The 20,215-nt window shown below is 39.2% G+C and overlaps 1 protein-coding gene across 1 annotated transcript in view; it reads left to right on the top strand.

Annotated features, from left to right (window-relative positions):
• Positions 1-20,215, top strand: part of LOC133652162 (serine/threonine-protein kinase 4-like) — a 37,633-nt gene that overhangs the window by 15,062 nt on the left and 2,356 nt on the right. Inside the window, exon 10 of the mRNA XM_062050605.1 lies at positions 1,860-2,011. Coding sequence (XP_061906589.1) covers positions 1,860-2,011 — 152 coding nt within the window. The remainder of the gene's footprint in view (positions 1-1,859; positions 2,012-20,215) is intronic.

Genomic DNA, 20,215 nt, shown 5'->3' with positions numbered 1-20,215 from the left:
GTAAATGTTCTGCCCCGAGCAAGTGCTCGAGTCATTGTTTCTTGTCAGACCTTTTAAGTGGCGGACAATGTGTTCTAGACAAGCAGCAACAACGGTGAAATCCACACGTCTAAGGTTCATCACAAAACTTGGTCAGTCCTGCTTAAGTGGATATTGTGCATAAAGATATTTTGTTTATTTTGTATTAAAATTGCTGACTTTGTGATGTCTTTTGTATTCGTGGTCGTGTTTTTTTTTTCTGGGAGTAACTCCAGCGATCAAAGTTGGTTTTAATACATGTAGTGCTAAATTTGACCAGTAGAGAGCGATAACGCTACGCCTTAGGTTTAATTGTGTTGAGTCACATCAGTGTTTCCCACACATTCATTTATTTGTGGCGGCCTGCCACCAAAGAATTACGTCCGCTACAAATACAAAATAAAAATAATTTGTATTATTTATTTTTTTAATTTATTTCTTTATTTTTGGTCCTGTCCAGCTTCTCAGGCAAATCATATAGTTGATGTAGATGCCCATATAGGCTGTTCAGATTTACTTTACAATAGAGAAGTGTAGGATACTTCTCTTGTTGCCTTATTTGTATTTGACCACTACTGTTTTCTGTTTATTTGTTACTGACTGTGGCAGGACACCGCTGCCTCTGTTTCACTTTATGTTGCTGGTAAATAATATGGTTGTAGTAGTAGGCTAAAGTTAAATTATTTAGTATGCACTAATTAAAGGGGCAGAGCTTTAAGAGACATTTTAGCTTTTATATTTTATAAGATATATTTTTTGTAAGAACCACAATTAATAAATATATTTCAGTGAATAACTTATTGTTAAAATCTGTATATAAATATGTACATAAAGTGTTGTAATTATATTGTAAAATGGATGGATGGATGGATGGATGGACGTTTAAAACAAAACTGTTATTAGTTAGTAAGTATACTTTTTTTGAGCCTTTTTAGAGAAAATCATATCATTGTTGTAAATTATGCAAATTACTCGATGATGTCATTGAGCATTGACCACGCCCATAATCACGCCCATAACCACGCCCCCACCACCACAGGTATCTTGGCAGTTTATGGGAAACACTGCACATTCATTGTGTGCAATGTTTGATGTGGATGTTGTTTAATTTGTATATGTGCAAACATCTGTAGTTTATTGTGTGAATGTATTAACTCTAAACGTTCTATTTTATTTATGTAAAATACACAATGAACGTTATTTATGTAAAATATACAATGGACGTTATACTTTTGTAGTTTATTTTATATTTGCCCGAGAAGCTGGGCAGGACATTATAAAAAAAAAAAAAAAAAAAAAAAAATATATATATATATATTTTATATTTATAGTTTAAGCCTGGGGATGGCGTGGCTCGGTTGGTAGAGCAGCTGTGCCAGCAACTTGAGGTTTCTTGGTTTGATCCCCAGCTTCCGCCATTCTAGTCACGTTGTGTCCTTGAGCAAGTCGTTTCAACCTTGCTCCTGATGGGTCGTGGTTATGGTGTGTGAATGTGGAAATAGTGTCTAAGCGCTTTGAGTACCTTGAAGGTAGAAAAGCGTAACTATATGTCTAGCTGCACACGCTGGAAACAAGTAGCGAGGGCCGAATAATGAATTTATTGATAGCGGAATGTGAAAGCTGATGTGTTTACTTTGTAATTAAGTAAAGTAAGTCTCAAAGGAATATAACCTGCATAAGCACTTCTTGACTAAACATCCACATTTCGATGTCTGACCCTTGGAATCTTGAAAAAATCTTCCACAATCTGATTTCTTTAAAGTCTCCAGGCAAATTTAAACTAGGACAGATCAAACTTCTCAGATGCAGCGTTTGAAAACCATCGTGTATGTGCTTTGCAGGGAGAGACGAGAGCACACAGCCTGCCAAACCGTCTTTCTTGGAGTACTTTGAGCAGAAAGAGAAGGAGGCCAACAGTCAGAACGGAGGAAGAAGAGGAGGCGATCATCCCGCAGAATGTCGCAAAATGGCCCCTGAAGGAGATCTGGAAGTGGTGAGTTCAATGTTGCTTGAGCTCTGGAAGCGACTTTTGTTTCCCAGAGACCTTTTAAGCAGGATGAAGAGCAGCTGCTGCTGCCATTAAATATTAAAATGTAACCTTTACATCATCTAAGGTGGTTCTTTTCAGCAGGCCGCCCTTGCTGAAGAGCCTTCTCTCTCGAACTATACGTCAAACAAAAAAAACACATTTTTTATTGTTTGACCAAAAATTAAAGCTTCATGTGCGTGATACACCTGCCTATAATGTGTGTGTGCACACTTGTAGTCTGGTTTAGTGGGTCGTCTAACATAAACTTTAAAAAAAACTGGGCGATTATATGATCATGATCGATGATTGTGATTCCAATAATTTCTACAACTCGTATTTTTTTGTGATAGAGTGATTGGAGCACATACTTGTTTGTCACAAAAAACAGTCATGAAGTTTGGTTCTTTTATGAATTAATTATGGCTCTACTGAAAATGTGACAATCTGCTGGGTCAAAAGTATACATACAGCAATGTTAATATTTGGTTACATGTCCCTTGGCAAGTTTCACTGCAATGAGGCGCGTTTGGTAGCCATCCACAAGCTTCTGGGAAGCTTCTGGTTGAATTTTTGACCACTCCTCTTGACAAAATTGGTGCAGTTCAGCTAAATTTGTTGGTTTTCTGACATGGACTTGTTTCTTCAGCATTGTCCACATGTTCTCAATGGGGTTTAAGTCAGGACTTTGGGAAGGCCATTCTGAAACCTTAATTCTAGCCTGATTTAGCTATTCCTTTACAACTTTTGACATGTGTTTGGGGTCATTGTCCTGCTGAAACACCCAACTGCGCCCAAGACCCAACATATGGGCTGATGATTTTAGGTTGTCCTGAAGAATTTGGAGGTAATCCTCCTTTTTCATTGTCCCATTTACTCTCTGTAAAGCACCAGTTCCATTGGCAGCAAAACAGGCCCAGAGCATAATACTACCACCACCCTGCTTGACGGTAGGAATGGTGTTCCTGGGATTAGAAATAGAATAGAATAGAATAGAAAGTACTTTAATGATCCCTGGGGGAAATTCAGCACCACAGTTCGCTTAAATTATTAAAGGCCTCACCTTTTCTCCTCCAATCATATTGCTGGGTATTGTGGCCAAACAGCTAATTTTTTGTTTCCTCTGATCACAGAACTTTCCTCCAGAAGGTCTTATCTTTGTCCATGTGATCATCAGCAAACTTTAGACGAGCCTTAAGGTGTCGCTTCTTGAGCAAGGGCTTCCTTCTTGCACGGTAGCCTCTCAGTCCATGGCGATGCAAAACACGCTTGACTGTGGACACTGACACCTGTGTTCCAGCAGCATCCAATTCATTGCAGACCTGCTTTTTGGTGGTTCTCTGTTGACTCTTGATCATCCAGACCAATTTTCTCTCAGCAGCAAGTGATAGCTTGCATTTTCTTTCTGATCGTGGCAGTGACAAACTGTGCCATGCACTTTATACTTATGAACAATTGTCTGCACAGTTGCTCTTGGGACCTTAAGCTGCTTTGAAATCATTGACTTGTTCAAGTCAATGATTCATTTTTTCAGGTCTGTGCCGAGTTCCTTTGACTTTCCCATTGTCGCGTTTGTAACCGAGTCTAATGACTGCATCACATGAGCCCTATTTAAATGGGCTTAGAGAAGTCAACAGGTGTCGTCCGAATCATAATCACTCACATGAAGTTAAGAGGCCATGCCATGAAGCTAATTTGATTTGATTGTAACTTTTCTACATCACCAAAATTGATAATGTATGTTGCTGTATGTATACTTTTGACCCAGCAGATTTGGTCACATTATGTTCAGTAGACTCATAATAAATTTATAAAAGAACCAAACCTCATGAATGTTTTTTGTGACAAATCAGTATGTGCTCTGATCACTCTATCACAAAAAATAAGAGTTGTAGAAATAATTGGAAAATCAAGACACCCATGACATTATGTCCTTCACAAGTGTATGTAAACTTTTGACCATGACTGTACATACCGAATTTTTCGGAGTATAAGTCGCTCCGGAGTATAAGTCGCACTGGCCGAAAATGCATAACAAAGAAGGAAAAAAACATATATAAGTCGCACTGGAGTATAAGTCGCATTTTTTGGGCACATTTATTTGATAAAACCCAACACCAAGAATAGACATTTGAAAGGCAATTTAAAATAAATAAAGAATAGTGAACAACAGGCTGAATAAGTGTACGTTATATGACGCATAAATAACCAACTGAGAACGTGCCTGGTATGTTAACGTAACATATTAGGGTAAGAGTCATTCAAATAACTATAACATATAGAACATGCTATACGTTTACCAAACAATCTGTCACTCCTAATCGCTAAATCCCATGAAATCTTATACGTCTAGTCTCTTACGTGAATGAGCTAAATAATATTATTTGATATTTTACGGTAATGTGTTAATAATTTCACACATAAGTCGCTCCTGAGTATAAGTCGCACCCCCGGCCAAACTATGAAAAAAACTGCGACTTATAGTCCGAAAAATACGGTATGTTAAAAGTGTAATTTCATTGTTCATGATGTGAATTTATTAGAAAAAAAGAAATAAGGTTGCAGCAAGCAACAAAAAAATATTTTCCCTAAAATATGCAAGTGTTTTATCCCATTACTTGATTATTTCAACAAACTAATAGATATATTAATAAAATATTTGATAGCGGCATTCCTAATTATGTACCTTCTGCCATCTAGTGGAAGAACATTGAATTTTTCTGCCTGTCACTAACGACATTGATATTTGAACAAAATGACATTATTTGTTGTAAATAAGGCCCTGCGATGAGGTGGTGACTTGTCCAGGGTGTACCCCGCCTTCCACCCGATTGTAGCTGAGATAGGCTCCAGCGCCCCCGCGACCCCAAAGGGAATAAGCGGTAGAAAATGGATGGATGGATGGATGGATGTTGTAAATAAAATAATAATTTTCAGACCAATGAGGGAAAGATTGTAGGGATCCATGATATATATTTTTTCAAACCAATACTTATATTTTCCTGCATCTCAAGACTGATAACCGATGTCTTATTTATGTCTATTATTTTTAAAACATAGATTTTAGTGTAGTTTTGGCACACTTGGAGGTAAGAAATATTTAAACAAAGGTGGATGTGACAAAGTATACCTGTAGAAATGTCCTTGGAAAAGACTTGGGCTGTCTCTGGCAAACTTTTTGCTCTTTTTTTTTTAGTTTTGCTTTGAGGCAACTTTCTTAGCAACACACGTCTTTATAGGCCTTCAAAACAAAGTTGGAGCGATGCTGGCATTTTAAGTAACTGATAAGTTTTGATGTGTTGAACCTGTGTTTTTTCCCTCCTCGCGGAACGTTTGCAGAGCATTTGTTGCAAGTAGCACACTTAAGTCTTCCTCTGAAACAGTGAAGAGCGACTCCTTGTTTCCTTAGAATCACCCTTGTGAGAGTTTAAAACACAGCATAAAGAAGAAGAGAAATGGAGCACTTGATTTGCTAACCCTAACCCATCTATAGCACAGTACGGTAATCTCTCGTAATTAGAGCGTTTTTTAATTTTCTTTTACAATTATCAGTTCTATTTTTAATGCAGTGATTGAGAAACTGGGGGACGTGTACCACTAGTGCAGGGCTCTGCAACCCGCGGCTCCGGAGCCGCATGCGGCTCTTTGACCACTCTGATGCGGCTCAGCTGGATACTTGCCGACCCTCCCGATTTTTCCGGGAGACTTCCGGATTTCAGTGCCTCTCCCGGAAATCTCCCGGGGCAAATATTCTCTGATTTTCACCCGGACAACAATATTGAGGGCGGGCTGTAATGGCACTGCCTTTATTGGCGTCCTCTACAACCTGTCGTCGCGTCCGCTTTTTCACCATACTATCTGCTTGCCTGCCCAGTCACATGTTGTATGCGGCTTCTGCTTACACACGCAAGTGACTGCAAGGCATACTTGGTGAACAGCCATGTGACGGTGGCCGTATAAACAACTTCAACACTCTTACTAATATGCGCCACACTGTGAACCCACACCAAACACAGAATCCCATGCATCCCTAACTCTTCCGGGCTACATTATACACCCCCGCTTACACCAAACCCCGCTCCCCCCAACCCCGCCCACCTCAACTGACGCACGGAGGGGGGGGGGGGTTAATGTGTGGGGGGGCGGGGTTTGGTGGTAGCGGGGTTGTATAATGTAGCCCGGAAGAGTTAGGGATGCAAGGGATTCTGGGTATTTGTTCTGTTGTGTTTATGTTGTGTTATGGTGCGGATGTTCTCCCGAAATGTGTGTGTCCTTCTTGTTTGGTGTGGGTTCACAGTGTGGCGCATATTAGTAAGAGTGTTAAAGTTGTTTATACGGCCACTGTCAGTGTGACCTGTATGGCTGTTGACCAAGTATGCCTTGCAGTCACTCATGTGTGTCTGCAGAAGCCGCATATAAATTGTAACTGGGCTGGCACGCTGTATGTACAGGTTGTAGAGGGCGCTTAAGGCAGTGCCATCACGGCACGTCCTTATTATTGTTAATTGGGTGGAAATCAGCAGAAAAATCAGGAGGGTTGGCAAGTATGACACTGTCAAGCGGTATTCATATAAAACTTGCGGGCCACACTAACATTACATTTTCATATTAAGGTGCGGGCTGCGTGTCTGAGACCCCTGGTGTATACATAGCACAAAGCAAAAAACAACTTTGTATGCAGTGTTATTTCATTTTAAATTTGAAAAGAGTTTTGTGGCTCCCATTGTTTTCTTTAATTTGTGAAACGGGTCAAAATGGCTCTTTCAGTGGTAAAGGTTGCCGACCCCTGCACTAGTGGTACGCGGGCTCTATCTAGTGGTACGCCAAAGAATCACTTGAATAAAGCACAGTGTTTTATTTTATTATTTTCAAACAGTGTCACTGTTCAAACGGTGTGCAATGTTACAGTGGCCAAAAATATTTAATGTGTAATGTAAAGCGACTTTGGGTACTTAGAAAAGCGCTATATAAATCCCAGGTATTATTATTATTACAGTGGCCAAAAATATTTAATGTATTTGTTAAATAAAATCATTGCCTAATTTTTAATCAATATTTAAGCCTATTACGTTACTTTATTTTAATGTTAGTCATTACTGTGGTACTTGGAGAGCCAAGTGTTTTCTAAGGTGGTACTTGGTGAAAAAAGTTTGAGAACCAATGTTTTAATGTTATCTGTTTTTAACGGTAGATGTCATAATTTTTCATTTGTATCGATATTTATCTTGCACTCCGAGGAATTTTTATAATTTTATTTTGGCATAACAGTGTGCCACGGAACAGGGATTGGGAATCACTAATGTAACAGATCAACAAACCCACCCACCCTCAATTGTCTCCATTTTGGCCATGTAGCAGGAGGGTAGCGACTAACCTGTTGGGTTTTTTTTGACAGCGTTGTCTTTCCTTGACAGGAAGCTGCTATCAGATTTGTACTTCCTGGTTTCTACTTTGCATGTGACATCACACTGCCGCATAACTGGATGATTGCAGTGCAGTGTTGCTTTGCTGAGTCAGCAGAAGACCTCATATATGACAGTCGTTGAAAAGATTGTCTCATAATTAGCGGTAGGGTGCTGGAAGACAATTGTCCCACTCCGATAGGTTTTTAAAGTGAGCATAAAAGGAACATAAATACTTTTAGCTGCCGCCTCTAATGTACGTACTTCCAGGACTGGGCTCTTCAGCGTCTCCGTGACAACACTCTGAAAGAAGCACTAAGCTACATTATTGATAAGCGGCATATGTGGAACATTCAAACCTTCCGTCTATTTTGGCCGCACCTACTGTAGAGGTTGAGCGCGTGCAGCACACAAACATTTGTGGATGTTTGAGCATGTGCATGCTTGATTTCTCCTGCTAGACAATGCTAAGGGGAATACATTGCGTATGTGTTAAACGCTAGCCGGGTAGCTAAGTTCAATAAACACACAAAAATATTACAAAAGTGTAAAACGTAATTTTTAGAATGTGCCGAGGGACAATAAACTTGACCCACGGGCATCGTTTTGGACACCAATGATCCTATGAGATCCTGCATCAAAAATAAAGATAAAAATGGACGGATGGATGCTGACACTGTCAGATAGGTACATGTTTATTATATTAACAGTCATATTTTGATCACTTTGCTGTTTTTTAATCTTCAGTCATAGTTATAAGCATATTGTTAAATGAATATCTTTCAGCCGATCAATATATATCTTAATTAATAAAATTTTTCCTTCCATTCACTAACTCTCTTCATGAGGGTGTGTATGTATTTACGTTTGAGGAGAGCACTGAAGCGCAGTCGCGCTAAATGTTTAATGTCTTTATTTATGTGTGAGTGCTGCTCTAAAATTTGTTTACTGTCTGACCACCAACCACACTACATGAACAAAATTATTGGGACAGCAACAGGAAGTAAAAAAGTGCCTTTTATGGACGTTAATTTGTGCCCTTGGAACCAAAAAGGGTCTTCCTCAAAGTGTTTCCACGATGATGCATTTGCATCCAAAATGTCTTGATGAAGAATGAAGTTTCAGAGACAGCGCCAGTCCAACCCCTCATTCATTCATTGATGTGTCCATATACTTTTGTCCATGTTACGTTTCTTTAAAGGCCCACTCCCTAGAAGAAGTGTTGAACTGTTAAGAACTTTCGTCAACAAATTATATAGTCTTGGCTGCATGAGCGCAGCGTTACTTTATCCGCATTGATTGTGGCTCATAAATAGCTGGAGACGGAGTGCATGCTGGGAAAAAGGGGTCAGGGGTATTCCTCTGGGACACAGTGAGGGCATCAGATCACTGCAAGTGAAAGGCTGAAACCTAAGCAAGGGTATTTTTAGATAGTGTCCCATTACACACCCTTTCACAAGGTTTATTTCCTGCCCATTCCGCTTTGAAAGGATAGGAATAGAAAAAAACTAAGTGGTCAAAAAGTGCTCCCATTTGTCTAAAGAAGGGGTGAGCAAAAAAGCACCAACTTTGGCCCTCCAAGTCGTTTTGTTTGGCTCGCCAAAACGTGGCTACCCAAATGAATACATACACAGGTAATCATACTGACCTCTTTCGAACCCCCACAATCATTCATATATGCCCTCACTGTGATATATGTTGATATATGGCAAGATGGCGGCGCATGGGTATGCTGCGGCTATGCTAACGCTCTTGGGGGTGTAGAGCGATTTGGCAAAAAACACCCGTCATTTCTGTCAATTTCATGGCTGGCTCAAAGCGTGAACACTCTGTGATCACATACGACCGACAGACAATTCTGGACGTGGATGGATCGGGTCGTTATAGACTGAAAGATGCATGTACGGTGGACCTCCTCGCTAGCATGGGAATACTTCGTGGGCTACATCGAGCGGCCTTTGTAGCAGCGGAGTCAAGTGCTAGCGGTGACCGCCAATGGAGACGACATAAGCGGTGCGAGCGGAAGCAGAAGCGGGGATGCCGAGCTGGGCTAACAACAAAGAGAAAAGCTAACCAAAGAAGCGTGGAGTCTCCGGGTAAGAAGCCATTTAAACTAGAACTAGCCGGCGTCAGGCTGGATAATCCCTGCACACATAGCAATTCTCTTAGAATAAAACACAACTCACATAATGTTTTTTCTTTTGTGACCGTGTCAGAGGCAGACATACATTGTACTGAGGTAGCTAACTATGATGAGTTCAGTTTATCGCAACATCAAGCAAACAATCTGAATATCCCCGTCGTATCAATTCCTAGATATGGTCGAAACTATTTAAAGTGCAATACGCATAATAAACGCAACATTATTAATATTGCTACTTCGGATAATTTCAACAAACAATCCTCAAAACAGCCCACTACCTATAATATGGGCTTTTTAAACATAAGATCATTATCTTCCAAAACGTTATTAGTTAATGAAGTCATTAGAGACAACAAACTTGACGTCGTTGGTCTCGCCGAGACCTGGCTCAAACCAGACGATTTTTTTGCGCTAAATGAGGCATCTCCTCCTAACTATACCAATACACATGTTGCCCGACCTCTTAAAAGGGGAGGGGGTGTCGCACTAATATACAATGAAAACTATAATCTTACACCTAACCTAAATAATAAATATAACTCGTTTGAGGTGCTCACTTTGAGGTTTGTCACACCGCTGCCTCTCCACCTGGCTGTTATCTACCGCCCCCCTGGGCCCTATTCGGACTTCATCAGTGAATTCTCAAGAGTTTGTTGCTGATCTAGTGACGCACGCCGACAATATAATCATAATGGGGGACTTTAATATCCATATGAATACCCCATCGGACCCTCCATGCGTGGCGCTCCAGACTATAATTGATAGCTGTGGTCTTACACAAATAATAAATGAACCCACGCATCGCAACGGTAATACGATAGATCTAGTGCTTGTCAGGGGTGTCACCACCTCTAAAGTTACGATACTCCCGTACACTAAAGTAATGTCCGATCATTACCTTATAAAATTCTAAGTTCTGACTCATTGTCAACAAACTAATAATAATATTAATAACTACTATAGCAGCCGCAACATTAATGCTGCCACAACGACGACTCTTACTGACCTACTGCCTTCGGTAATGGCACCATTCCCAAATTATGTGGGCTCTATTGATAACCTCACTAACAACTTTAACGACACCCTGCGCGACACCATTGATATTGTAGCACCGCTAAAGCTAAAAAGGGCCCCTAAAAGGCGTACCCCATGGTTTACAGAAGAAACTAAAGCCCAGAAATTATCATGTAGAAAGCTGGAACGCAAATGGCGTGCGACTAAACCTGAGGTTTTCCATCAAGCATGGTGTGATAGTTTAATAACTTATAAACGCATGCTTACCTCAGCTAAAGTTAAATATTACTCAAATCTCATCCACCTCAACAAAAATTATCCTAAATTTCTGTTTAGTACAGTAGCATCGCTAACCCAACAAGGGACTCCTCCCAGTAGCTCCACCCACTCAGCAGATGACTTTATGAATTTCTTTAATAAGAAAATTGAAGTCGTTAGAAAAGAGATTAAAGACAATGCATCTCAGCTACAACTGGGTTCTATTAACACAGATACGACTGTATATACGACGGATACCGCCCTCCAAAATAGTTTCTCTCTCCTTGATGAAATAACATTGGAGGAATTGTCAAAATGTGTAAATGGGACAAAACAAACAACATGTTTACTTGACCCAATTCCTGGGAAAGTTATCAAGGAGCTTTTTGTATTACTAGGTCCATCAGTGTTAAATATTATAAACTTATCACTTTTCTCTGGCACTGTTCCCCTAGCATTCAAAAAAGCGGTTATTCATCCTCTACTCAAAAGACCTAACCTCGATCCTGATCTCCTGGTAAACTACCGGCCGGTGCCCCACCTTCCGTTTATCTCGAAAATCCTCGAAAAAATTGTAGCACAGCAGCTAAATGAACACTTAGCGTCTAACAATCTCTGTGAACCTTTTCAGTCCGGTTTCAGGGCAAATCACTCTACGGAGACAGCCCTCGCAAAAATGACTAATGATCTATTGCTAACGATGGATTCTGATGCTTCATCTATGTTGCTGCTTCTTGATCTTAGCGCCGCTTTCGATACTGTTGATCATAATATTTTATTAGAGCGTATCAAAACGCGTATTGGGATGACAGACTTAGCCTTGTCTTGGTTTAACTCTTATCTTACTGACAGGATGCAGTGTGTCTCCCATAACAATGTGACCTCGGACTATGTTAAGGTAACGTGCGGAGTTCCCCAGGGTTCGGTTCTTGGCCCTGCACTCTTTAGTATTTACATGCTGCCGCTAGGTGACATCATACGCAAATACGGTGTTAGCTTTCACTGTTATGCTGATGACACCCAACTCTACATGCCCCTAAAGCTGACCAACACGCCGGATTGTAGTCAGCTGGAGGCATGTCTTAATGAAATTAAACAATGGATGTCCGCTAACTTTTTGCAACTCAACGCTAAGAAAACGGAAATGCTGATTATCGGTCCTGCTCAACACCGACATCTATTTAATAATACCACCTTAACATTTGACAACCAAACAATTAAACAAGGTGACTCTGTTAAGAATCTGGGTATTATCTTCGACCCAACTCTCTCGTTTGAGTCGCACATTAAGAGTGTTACTAAAACGGCCTTCTTTCATCTCCGTAATATCGCTAAAATTCGTCCCATTTTGTCCACAAGCGATGCTGAGATCGTTATCCATGCGTTCGTTACATCTCGTCTCGATTACTGTAACGTTTTATTTTCGGGCCTCCCTATGTCTAGCATTAAAAGATTACAGATGGTACAAAATGCGGCTGCTAGACTTTTGACAAAAACAAGTAAGTTTGATCATATTACGCCTATACTGGCTCACTTGCACTGGCTTCCTGTGCACCTAAGATGCGACTTTAAGGTTTTACTACTCACGTATAAAATACTACACGGTCAAGCTCCTGCCTATCTTGCCGATTGTATTGTACCATATGTCCCGGCAAGAAATCTGCGTTCAAAGAACTCCGGCTTATTAGTGATTCCCAGAGCCAAAAAAAAGTCTGCGGGCTATAGAGCGTTTTCTATTCGGGCTCCAATACTATGAAATGCCCTCCCGGTAAAAGTTAGAGATGCTACCTCAGTAGAAGCATTTAAGTCTCATCTTAAAACTCATTTGTATACTCTAGCCTTTAAATAGACTCCCTTTTTAGACCAGTTGATCTGCCGTTTCTTTTCTTTTCTTTTCTACTCTGCTCCCAACCCGGGGTGGACCGCTAGCCTGTCCATCAGATGGGGACATCTCTACGCTGCTGACCCGTCTCCACTCGGGATGGTTCCTGCTGGCCCCACTATGGACTGGACTTTCGCTGATGTGTTGGACTTTCACAATATTATGTCAGACCCACTCGACATCCATTGCTTTCGGTCTCCCCTAGAGGGGGGGGGGGTTACCCACATATGCGGTCCTCTCCAAGGTTTCTCATAGTCATTCACATTGACGTCCCACTGGGGTGAGTTTTCCTTGCCCGTATGTGGGCTCTGTACCGAGGATGTCGTTGTGGCTTGTACAGCCCTTTGAGACACTTGTGATTTAGGGCTATATAAATAAACATTGATTGATTGATTGATTGATGGACAATCATGTCCGCAAGGCTAACTACTTGTCATCTATCATATTTGATGATCTCCACCACCTTACATGTTGCCCTATGGGGCTAAACTCCTCACTGCTGTACGCTTAAAATGGCTGCTTGGCCCGCAGCCCATTGGCACTTTTCTGCTTTAGCCCTTGGAGGCAAAAACAGAACATAATAACAAATAACAGTACCCTCATATTGGCTGTGACCAGGTGTATAAAGTGACCAATCAGGGGGTCCACAAAAAAATAGATTCACATTCGAATCGTGATTCTTATTTAACTCGATTCGAAATCGATTCATAATTTTCAAAAATGTATCAAAACGAAAGTTATATGAATAAGTGATATATATACACATATATGTAATGTACTGTATGTATGTACAGTTGCAAGAAAAAGTATGTGAACCCTTTGGGATTACTTGGATTTCTGCATAAATAATAATAATAATAATAATGGATTAGATTTATATAGCGCTTTTCTAGACACTCAAAGTGCTTAATCGCTAAATAGGTCATAAAATGTGTTTTGATCTTCATCGAAGCCACCACAATAGGCAAACACAGTCTGCTTAAACTAATACAGCATAAAAAAGTATAGGTTTTCATTAGGGATGTCCGATAATGGCTTTTTTGCCGATATCCGATATTCCGATATTGTCCAACTCTTAATTACCGATACCGATATAAACCAATACCGATGTATACAGTCGTGGAATTAACACATTATTATGCCTAATTTGGACAACCAGGTATGGTGAAGATAAGGTCCTTTTAAAAAAAATTAATAAAATAAGATAAATAAATTAAAAACATTTTCTTGAATAAAAAAGAAAGTAAAACAATATAAAAACAGTTACATAGAAACTAGTAATTAATGAAAATGAGTAAAATTAACTGTTAAAGGTTAGTACTATTAGTGGACCAGCAGCACGCACAATCATGTGTGCTTACGGACTGTATCCCTTGCAGACTGTATTGATATATATTGATATATAATGTAGGAACCAGAATATTAATAACAGAAAGAAACAACCCTTTTGTGTGAATGAGTGTAAATGGGGGAGGAAGGTTTTTTGGGTTGGTGCACTAATTGTAAGTGTATCTTGTGTTTTTTTATGTTGATTTAATAAAATTAAAAAAACGATACCGATAATAAAAAAATAATGATACCGATAATTTCCGATATTACATTTTAAAGTATTTATCGGCCGATAATATCGGACATCTTTAGTTTTCATCTTTTTATTGAACACAACATGTAAACATTCACAGTGCAGGGTGGAAAAGGTATTTGAACCCCTAGGCTCTCCAAGAGCTGATTGGAGCCAGGACTCAGACAACATGGAGTCTAATCAATGTGACGAGATCATGTGTGTTGATCAAAGCTGCCCTGCCCTATAAAAAACACACACCTGTGATAAATGTGCTGTTCTCAAGAAGCATTGCCTAATTTGAACCATGCCTCGCACTAAAGAGCTCACAGAAGATCTACGATCAAGAATTATTAACCAGCATAAATCTGGAAAGGGTTACAAAAGTATCTCCAAAAGCCTTAACGGCCATATGTCCACGGTAAGACAGACTGTCTACAAATGGAGAACGTTCAGCACTGTTGCTACTCTCCCTAGGTGTGGTCATCCTGTAAAGATGACTGTGAGAGCACAGCGCAGAATGCTCAGGGAGGTGAAGAAGAATCCTAGAGTGTCAGCTAAAGGCTTACAGAAATATCTGGCACATGCTGATATTATTGTTGATGAATCTACAATAAGTAAAACATTGAACAAGAATGGAGTTCGCAGGAGGACACCACGGAGGAAGCCAATGCTGTCCAAAAAACATTGCTGCATGTTTGAAGTTTGCAAAAGAGCCCCTGGATGTTCCACAGCACAACTGGCAAAATATTCTGTGGACAGATGAAACCAAAATGTAGTTGTTGGAAGGAACACACAATGGTACCTCATCCCAACTGTGAAATATGGTGGAGGTGGCATCATGGTTTAGGGCTGCTTTGCTGCCTCAGGGCCTGGACGGATTGCTTTCATTGATGGAAAAATGAATTTCCAAGTTTATCACGACATTTTGCAGGAAAACTTAAGACCATCTGTCCACCGACTGAAGCTCAACAGAGGACGGATAATGCAACAGGACGACTTAGACTTAGACTTAGACAACGACCCCAACCATAGAAGTAAATCAACAACAGAATGTCTTCAACAGAAGAAAATACACCTTCTGGTGTGGCCTAGTCAGAGTCTGACCTCAACCCAAATGAGGTACTGTGGCATGACCTCAAGAGAGTGATTCACTCTTGACGTTCCAAGAATATTGCTGCACTGAAACAGTTTTGTGAAGACGAATGGTCCAAAATTAACGGTTTTGTGAAGACGAATGGTCCAAAATTCCTCCTGACCGTTGTGCAGGTCTGATCTGCAACTACAGGAAACGTTTGGTTGAGGTTATTGCTGCCAAAGATGGGTCAACCAGTTCTTAAATCCAAGGGTTCACATACTTTTTCCACCTTGCACTGTGACTGTTTACATGTTGTGTTCAATAAAAAATGAAAACCTATATTATTTAGTGCAATGTTAGTTTGAGCAGACTGTTTGTCTATTGTTGGGACTTTGATGAAGAGCAGAATACATTTTATCACCAATTTATGCAGAAATACAAGTAATCCCAAAGGGTTTACACACTTATTCTTGCAACAGTATATATATATATATATATATATATATATATATATATATATATAAGCAACACTTTCAAATGGTAAACTATTATTTGTTTTCTTTAATTGTATACATCAGTGCTTCTCACCAGTGCTTTGACAAACGGCAAGCGGTGACCCACATGGGGTTTTTTAAAACTCAAATTCAATATCTTATATTGAATGGAAATACATTAAAATGCAGTTTGAATTTGAGGCACTGTAAAATAATGTGTACCAACACAAAACAAGTTTAATGATTATGTCAGGAAAAAATAGTTGTTGTTTTTTATCCACAAACAAACAAAAAGAACACAACGTGTCTGTCTGCAGAGGGTTTTTTTTAAATATCGGCATACCCGTACTATTGTGTTTTTTATAGTACATGTTGTATCAGAGGAGTGAAATCTTTGCAGACACAAACTAAAAGTCTGATAAAAAAATATTTACATATAAGAATGCCTTTTCTGATTAAATTAGTGGGTGTGTTGATTCTCCCAGCAGGGACCAATACAGTCTCACAGACGTTCTCCGAGTGCCTGCAAGTCCGCATTCAGGGCAAGGTTACGGGTGAGCTGCAGCAGATAGTGAAACTAAAGTCGCTGCTCCTTTTAAATGATGTTTCAATTTATATGTTAGTGTTAGTCATATTTTTTTATTTTGTTCTTGTGGGCTACACTTCCAGCTTTGTAAGGGGACAAGGCACAATGCAATTGAACATTAATTATGTCGTGAGGAGACTGACTTTGGCGACGGTGGAACGAAATGGTCACGCACATTTTCACACAAACACAAGCAAACGTACACAAAAACACACACACTCACAGACACACACACAGGGTCACGGTCAATAAAGGTGCATTGTTTCGTGCAGGATTATACCAAGCATCGTTGCTTCCCTACTGTTTACTACTGCGGTAACTTCTAACAGACATTTCCGGTGTTGTACCGAAATCTGTTACCCATCGGAATTTGTAACTCCAGGGGGCGATGTTCCCATGGCGTTTGTTTGATGGTTAAACGGCAAGCCCGAGGAGGAGAAGAAGAACGCTTGCGTAAATGGCGTAAACTATCCTTAATGCTGAAACGTCAGTTGTCAGAATTTCAGCATTAATAAATTACACATATTCTGGAAATCAATGACTTACTTTCATTATAGTATGAGTCCATTGTATCAGCTGTTATGTGTTATGTGGAGAAGAGGCGTTCTTCTTCTCCTCCTCTTTGGGCTTGCCGTTTAACCATCAAACAAACGCCATGGGAACATCGCCCCCTGGAGTTACAAATTCCGATGGGTAACAGATTTCGGTACAACACCAGCATGTTTTATCGAGGAAATATGCTAAAAGGTGATCACCAGGATCGAACTCTAACCGCGATCAACGATCACAATCATATAATCGCCCAGCCCTAGTAAGTATGTATATATGTATATACATATCAGTATTAATTTTTTTGACTAGAAATGTTCATCTTAGTTATCATCAACGACCTATTTTCCCCTGACTGAAATAGGATGATAACGAGTCAAAACAAATGCACGTTGACGAAAACAATGACGAAATGAATTGACAATTTAGTCGACGAATAAAAACAAGACAAAAATAATTGACAGATATAAAATCCAATTATATTTATTTTCGTCTTTTGGTGGGTGGGACAAGTTAGGAATCTATCCAATCACAGTAGCATGCAGTAGAGGAGCGGTGGTAAACCATGAATTGATTAACGTGGACCCCGAATTAAACAAGTTGAAAAATGTATTCGGGTGTTACCATTTAGTGGTCAATTGTACGGAATATGTACTGTACTGTGCAATCTACTAATAAAAGTTTCAATCAATCAATCAATCAAAGCACTTTTCATATGCATCCACGTTTATGGATGTATGTTGTATTGTATTTTTATTCCAGCGAGTTAATCCATTTTGGGGGGAATTGAGGGGATTATTATCAATCAATCAATCAATGTTTATTTATATAGCCCTAAATCACAAGTGTCTCAAAGGGCTGATGCGTTCAAGAGTCTTACGGCCTGAGGGAAGAAGCTGTTACAGATAGATGGGATCTAATCAGAAGTACAACTACTAAAACACAGTGTTTGGATTTTTCACTGGGAAACGGGACTATATTGCAGGGATGTAACGATAAACGGTAATTTTGATGACCGAGGCAAAACTCCAGACAGTTAGTGTTACCCTTTAAATTAAAATGACCTAAGAAACTGAGATTGACAACTGCACTTTGATAAACTCACGGCGGACTGACTGTTTTCAGCTCGCTAACTTAAACGCTAACATGAAAACAAGAGACATATGTCTGTCCTCGTTAAAAAAACATACCCCAATTTAAACTTTTATAAATACATTACTGTCTGAGCAACTAAGCTGTTCAGTTGTGCACATTGAACCTACAAGCTGTGCTCTCTTAGCACGGAATTATGATGGTCGGTCTTTTCCTCAGAGGAAAAGCAACGAGGTGTTTTTATGGTGCATTCAAGTACCGCTCAACAGAGTAGGACAGACACAACGCCCGCCAGAAGTGATACATAATTAGAATAGATTTTGTTGGTGACGCACTTTTCATTTAAACACATCTTAAAGTGCTTCTGTACAAACAAATATTTACAGTAAAACAATAAAAGATTAGCTATTAAAAAAGATAAAACACCAACACTTAAACATTTCAGTGAAACCCATCAAACATAAGAATTGCAAAATAGTGTTTTTAATTTTAGTTATGTTTAAAAGCTTTTTCGAGCACATTCCACAATAACAATGATAACCGTGATATTTTGCTCTAAAATAACTGTGATATGAAATTCTCATATTGTTGCATCCCTACTCTGTATTGTTACGCACATCATTTGAATATGCCTTCTACAACTGGAAGAAAAAGAAGACATATGAACATTTTTAGCTTTTCAAGGTAGACAACAAGACACGTTGTACCCTGTGGCTTCATTTCCTTTGGTAAAAATACAACCAACTTGAAGCGTCTTCTGCAGGCTAATCATCAGGACATCTAGTAGTAGTAGTAGGCCTAAACTAATATTTCCAAATGTCTCATACTGTACTGAATTACTGTTACTGTTAAAGACAGTAAAGAAGGAGCAAGACTGCTTACTCTACCACTACTTTTGTAGTACCCATAGGTGAGCTTGCCCAACAATCGAGTATGAATGTGACCATTTTAGTCATGCATTAGTCAACATTTGAAAAAAATGTTTAAACTTCAGCTAAAACAATAACTCACAATAATGTTTTGTGTGAAATGTACATCTTGAGATATTCATTTAGTGCAGGTCTTGCTGCGAATTTGGTGTTTGAGATGCTCCGCAATAATAATAAAGTGCTTTCAAGACAACTTCAAATATGCGTTGTCTGTTATACTTGATATTTCAGTCGACAAAATTTACTGTAATTTTAGTCGACTAAAATGTTGAGAAATTTCTTCGGCTAAAACTGGACTAAAATTAAATGTATTTAGATGACTAAAATATGACTAAAACTAAAAAAAATATTTTTGTCAAAAGACTATGACTAAAACTAAATTTTAAACAGCTGGACCTTTAACATCTGTGAATACCAAGTCCTGCAAAAACATGTCGTTCATATCACCACAGCTGATCTGTCGTACAGTACCTTGGAGAGGCACAATTACAGCAAGGATAAACTAACTGAACTACACAAACAAAAGCATCAACTAGCAGCTACAGATTAAATGTGAATATATTTTGCTTCGTGGTGAACGTTGGACATCTGTAAGTAATCACAACGAGCTGGGGTCGCATTGTACCAAAAAAAGAGATAGCGTTGTCATCTGAAAAAGGTAAACAATCTTGTTTATTTTAACAACTGGTTAAACTGAAGAAGAGTAAATGGTGCAGTATGTTAGGTGGTATGAGTGCGTTTACTACATTATCGATTAGTGACTGGACCTTGTTTGCAAGATTATTGCAAAATGCAAAGACTTTCAAAATGTGCACTTACGTTTTACTATGCTTATTTTCTCCAGGGTTTAAGCAAATCAATGACTTGCAGTTCAGTAAAACATTTAAAAAACGTTCCTGTATGGCATTGTGGTATTTTCTTCAGCAAATTGTATTTATGCAAGCAAATAATAACCCGTGATTAATCATGATTAATCACAGGTTTAGTGTGATGTACAGTATGTGTGTATATATGTGTATGTATGTATATACTGTATGTATGTATGTATGTATGTGCAGTTTGTGTATGTATATGTATATATATATATATATATATATATATATATATATATATATATATATATATACACACACACACACACACATATACACAGTACAGGCCAAAAGTTTGGACAAACCTCATT

The sequence above is a fragment of the Entelurus aequoreus genome, linkage group LG01, assembly GCF_033978785.1.
Source record: "Entelurus aequoreus isolate RoL-2023_Sb linkage group LG01, RoL_Eaeq_v1.1, whole genome shotgun sequence".
NCBI lineage: Eukaryota > Metazoa > Chordata > Actinopteri > Syngnathiformes > Syngnathidae > Entelurus > Entelurus aequoreus.
Note: the sequence above shows the minus strand (reverse complement) of the source record. Positions and strands in the feature narration are given on the sequence as shown.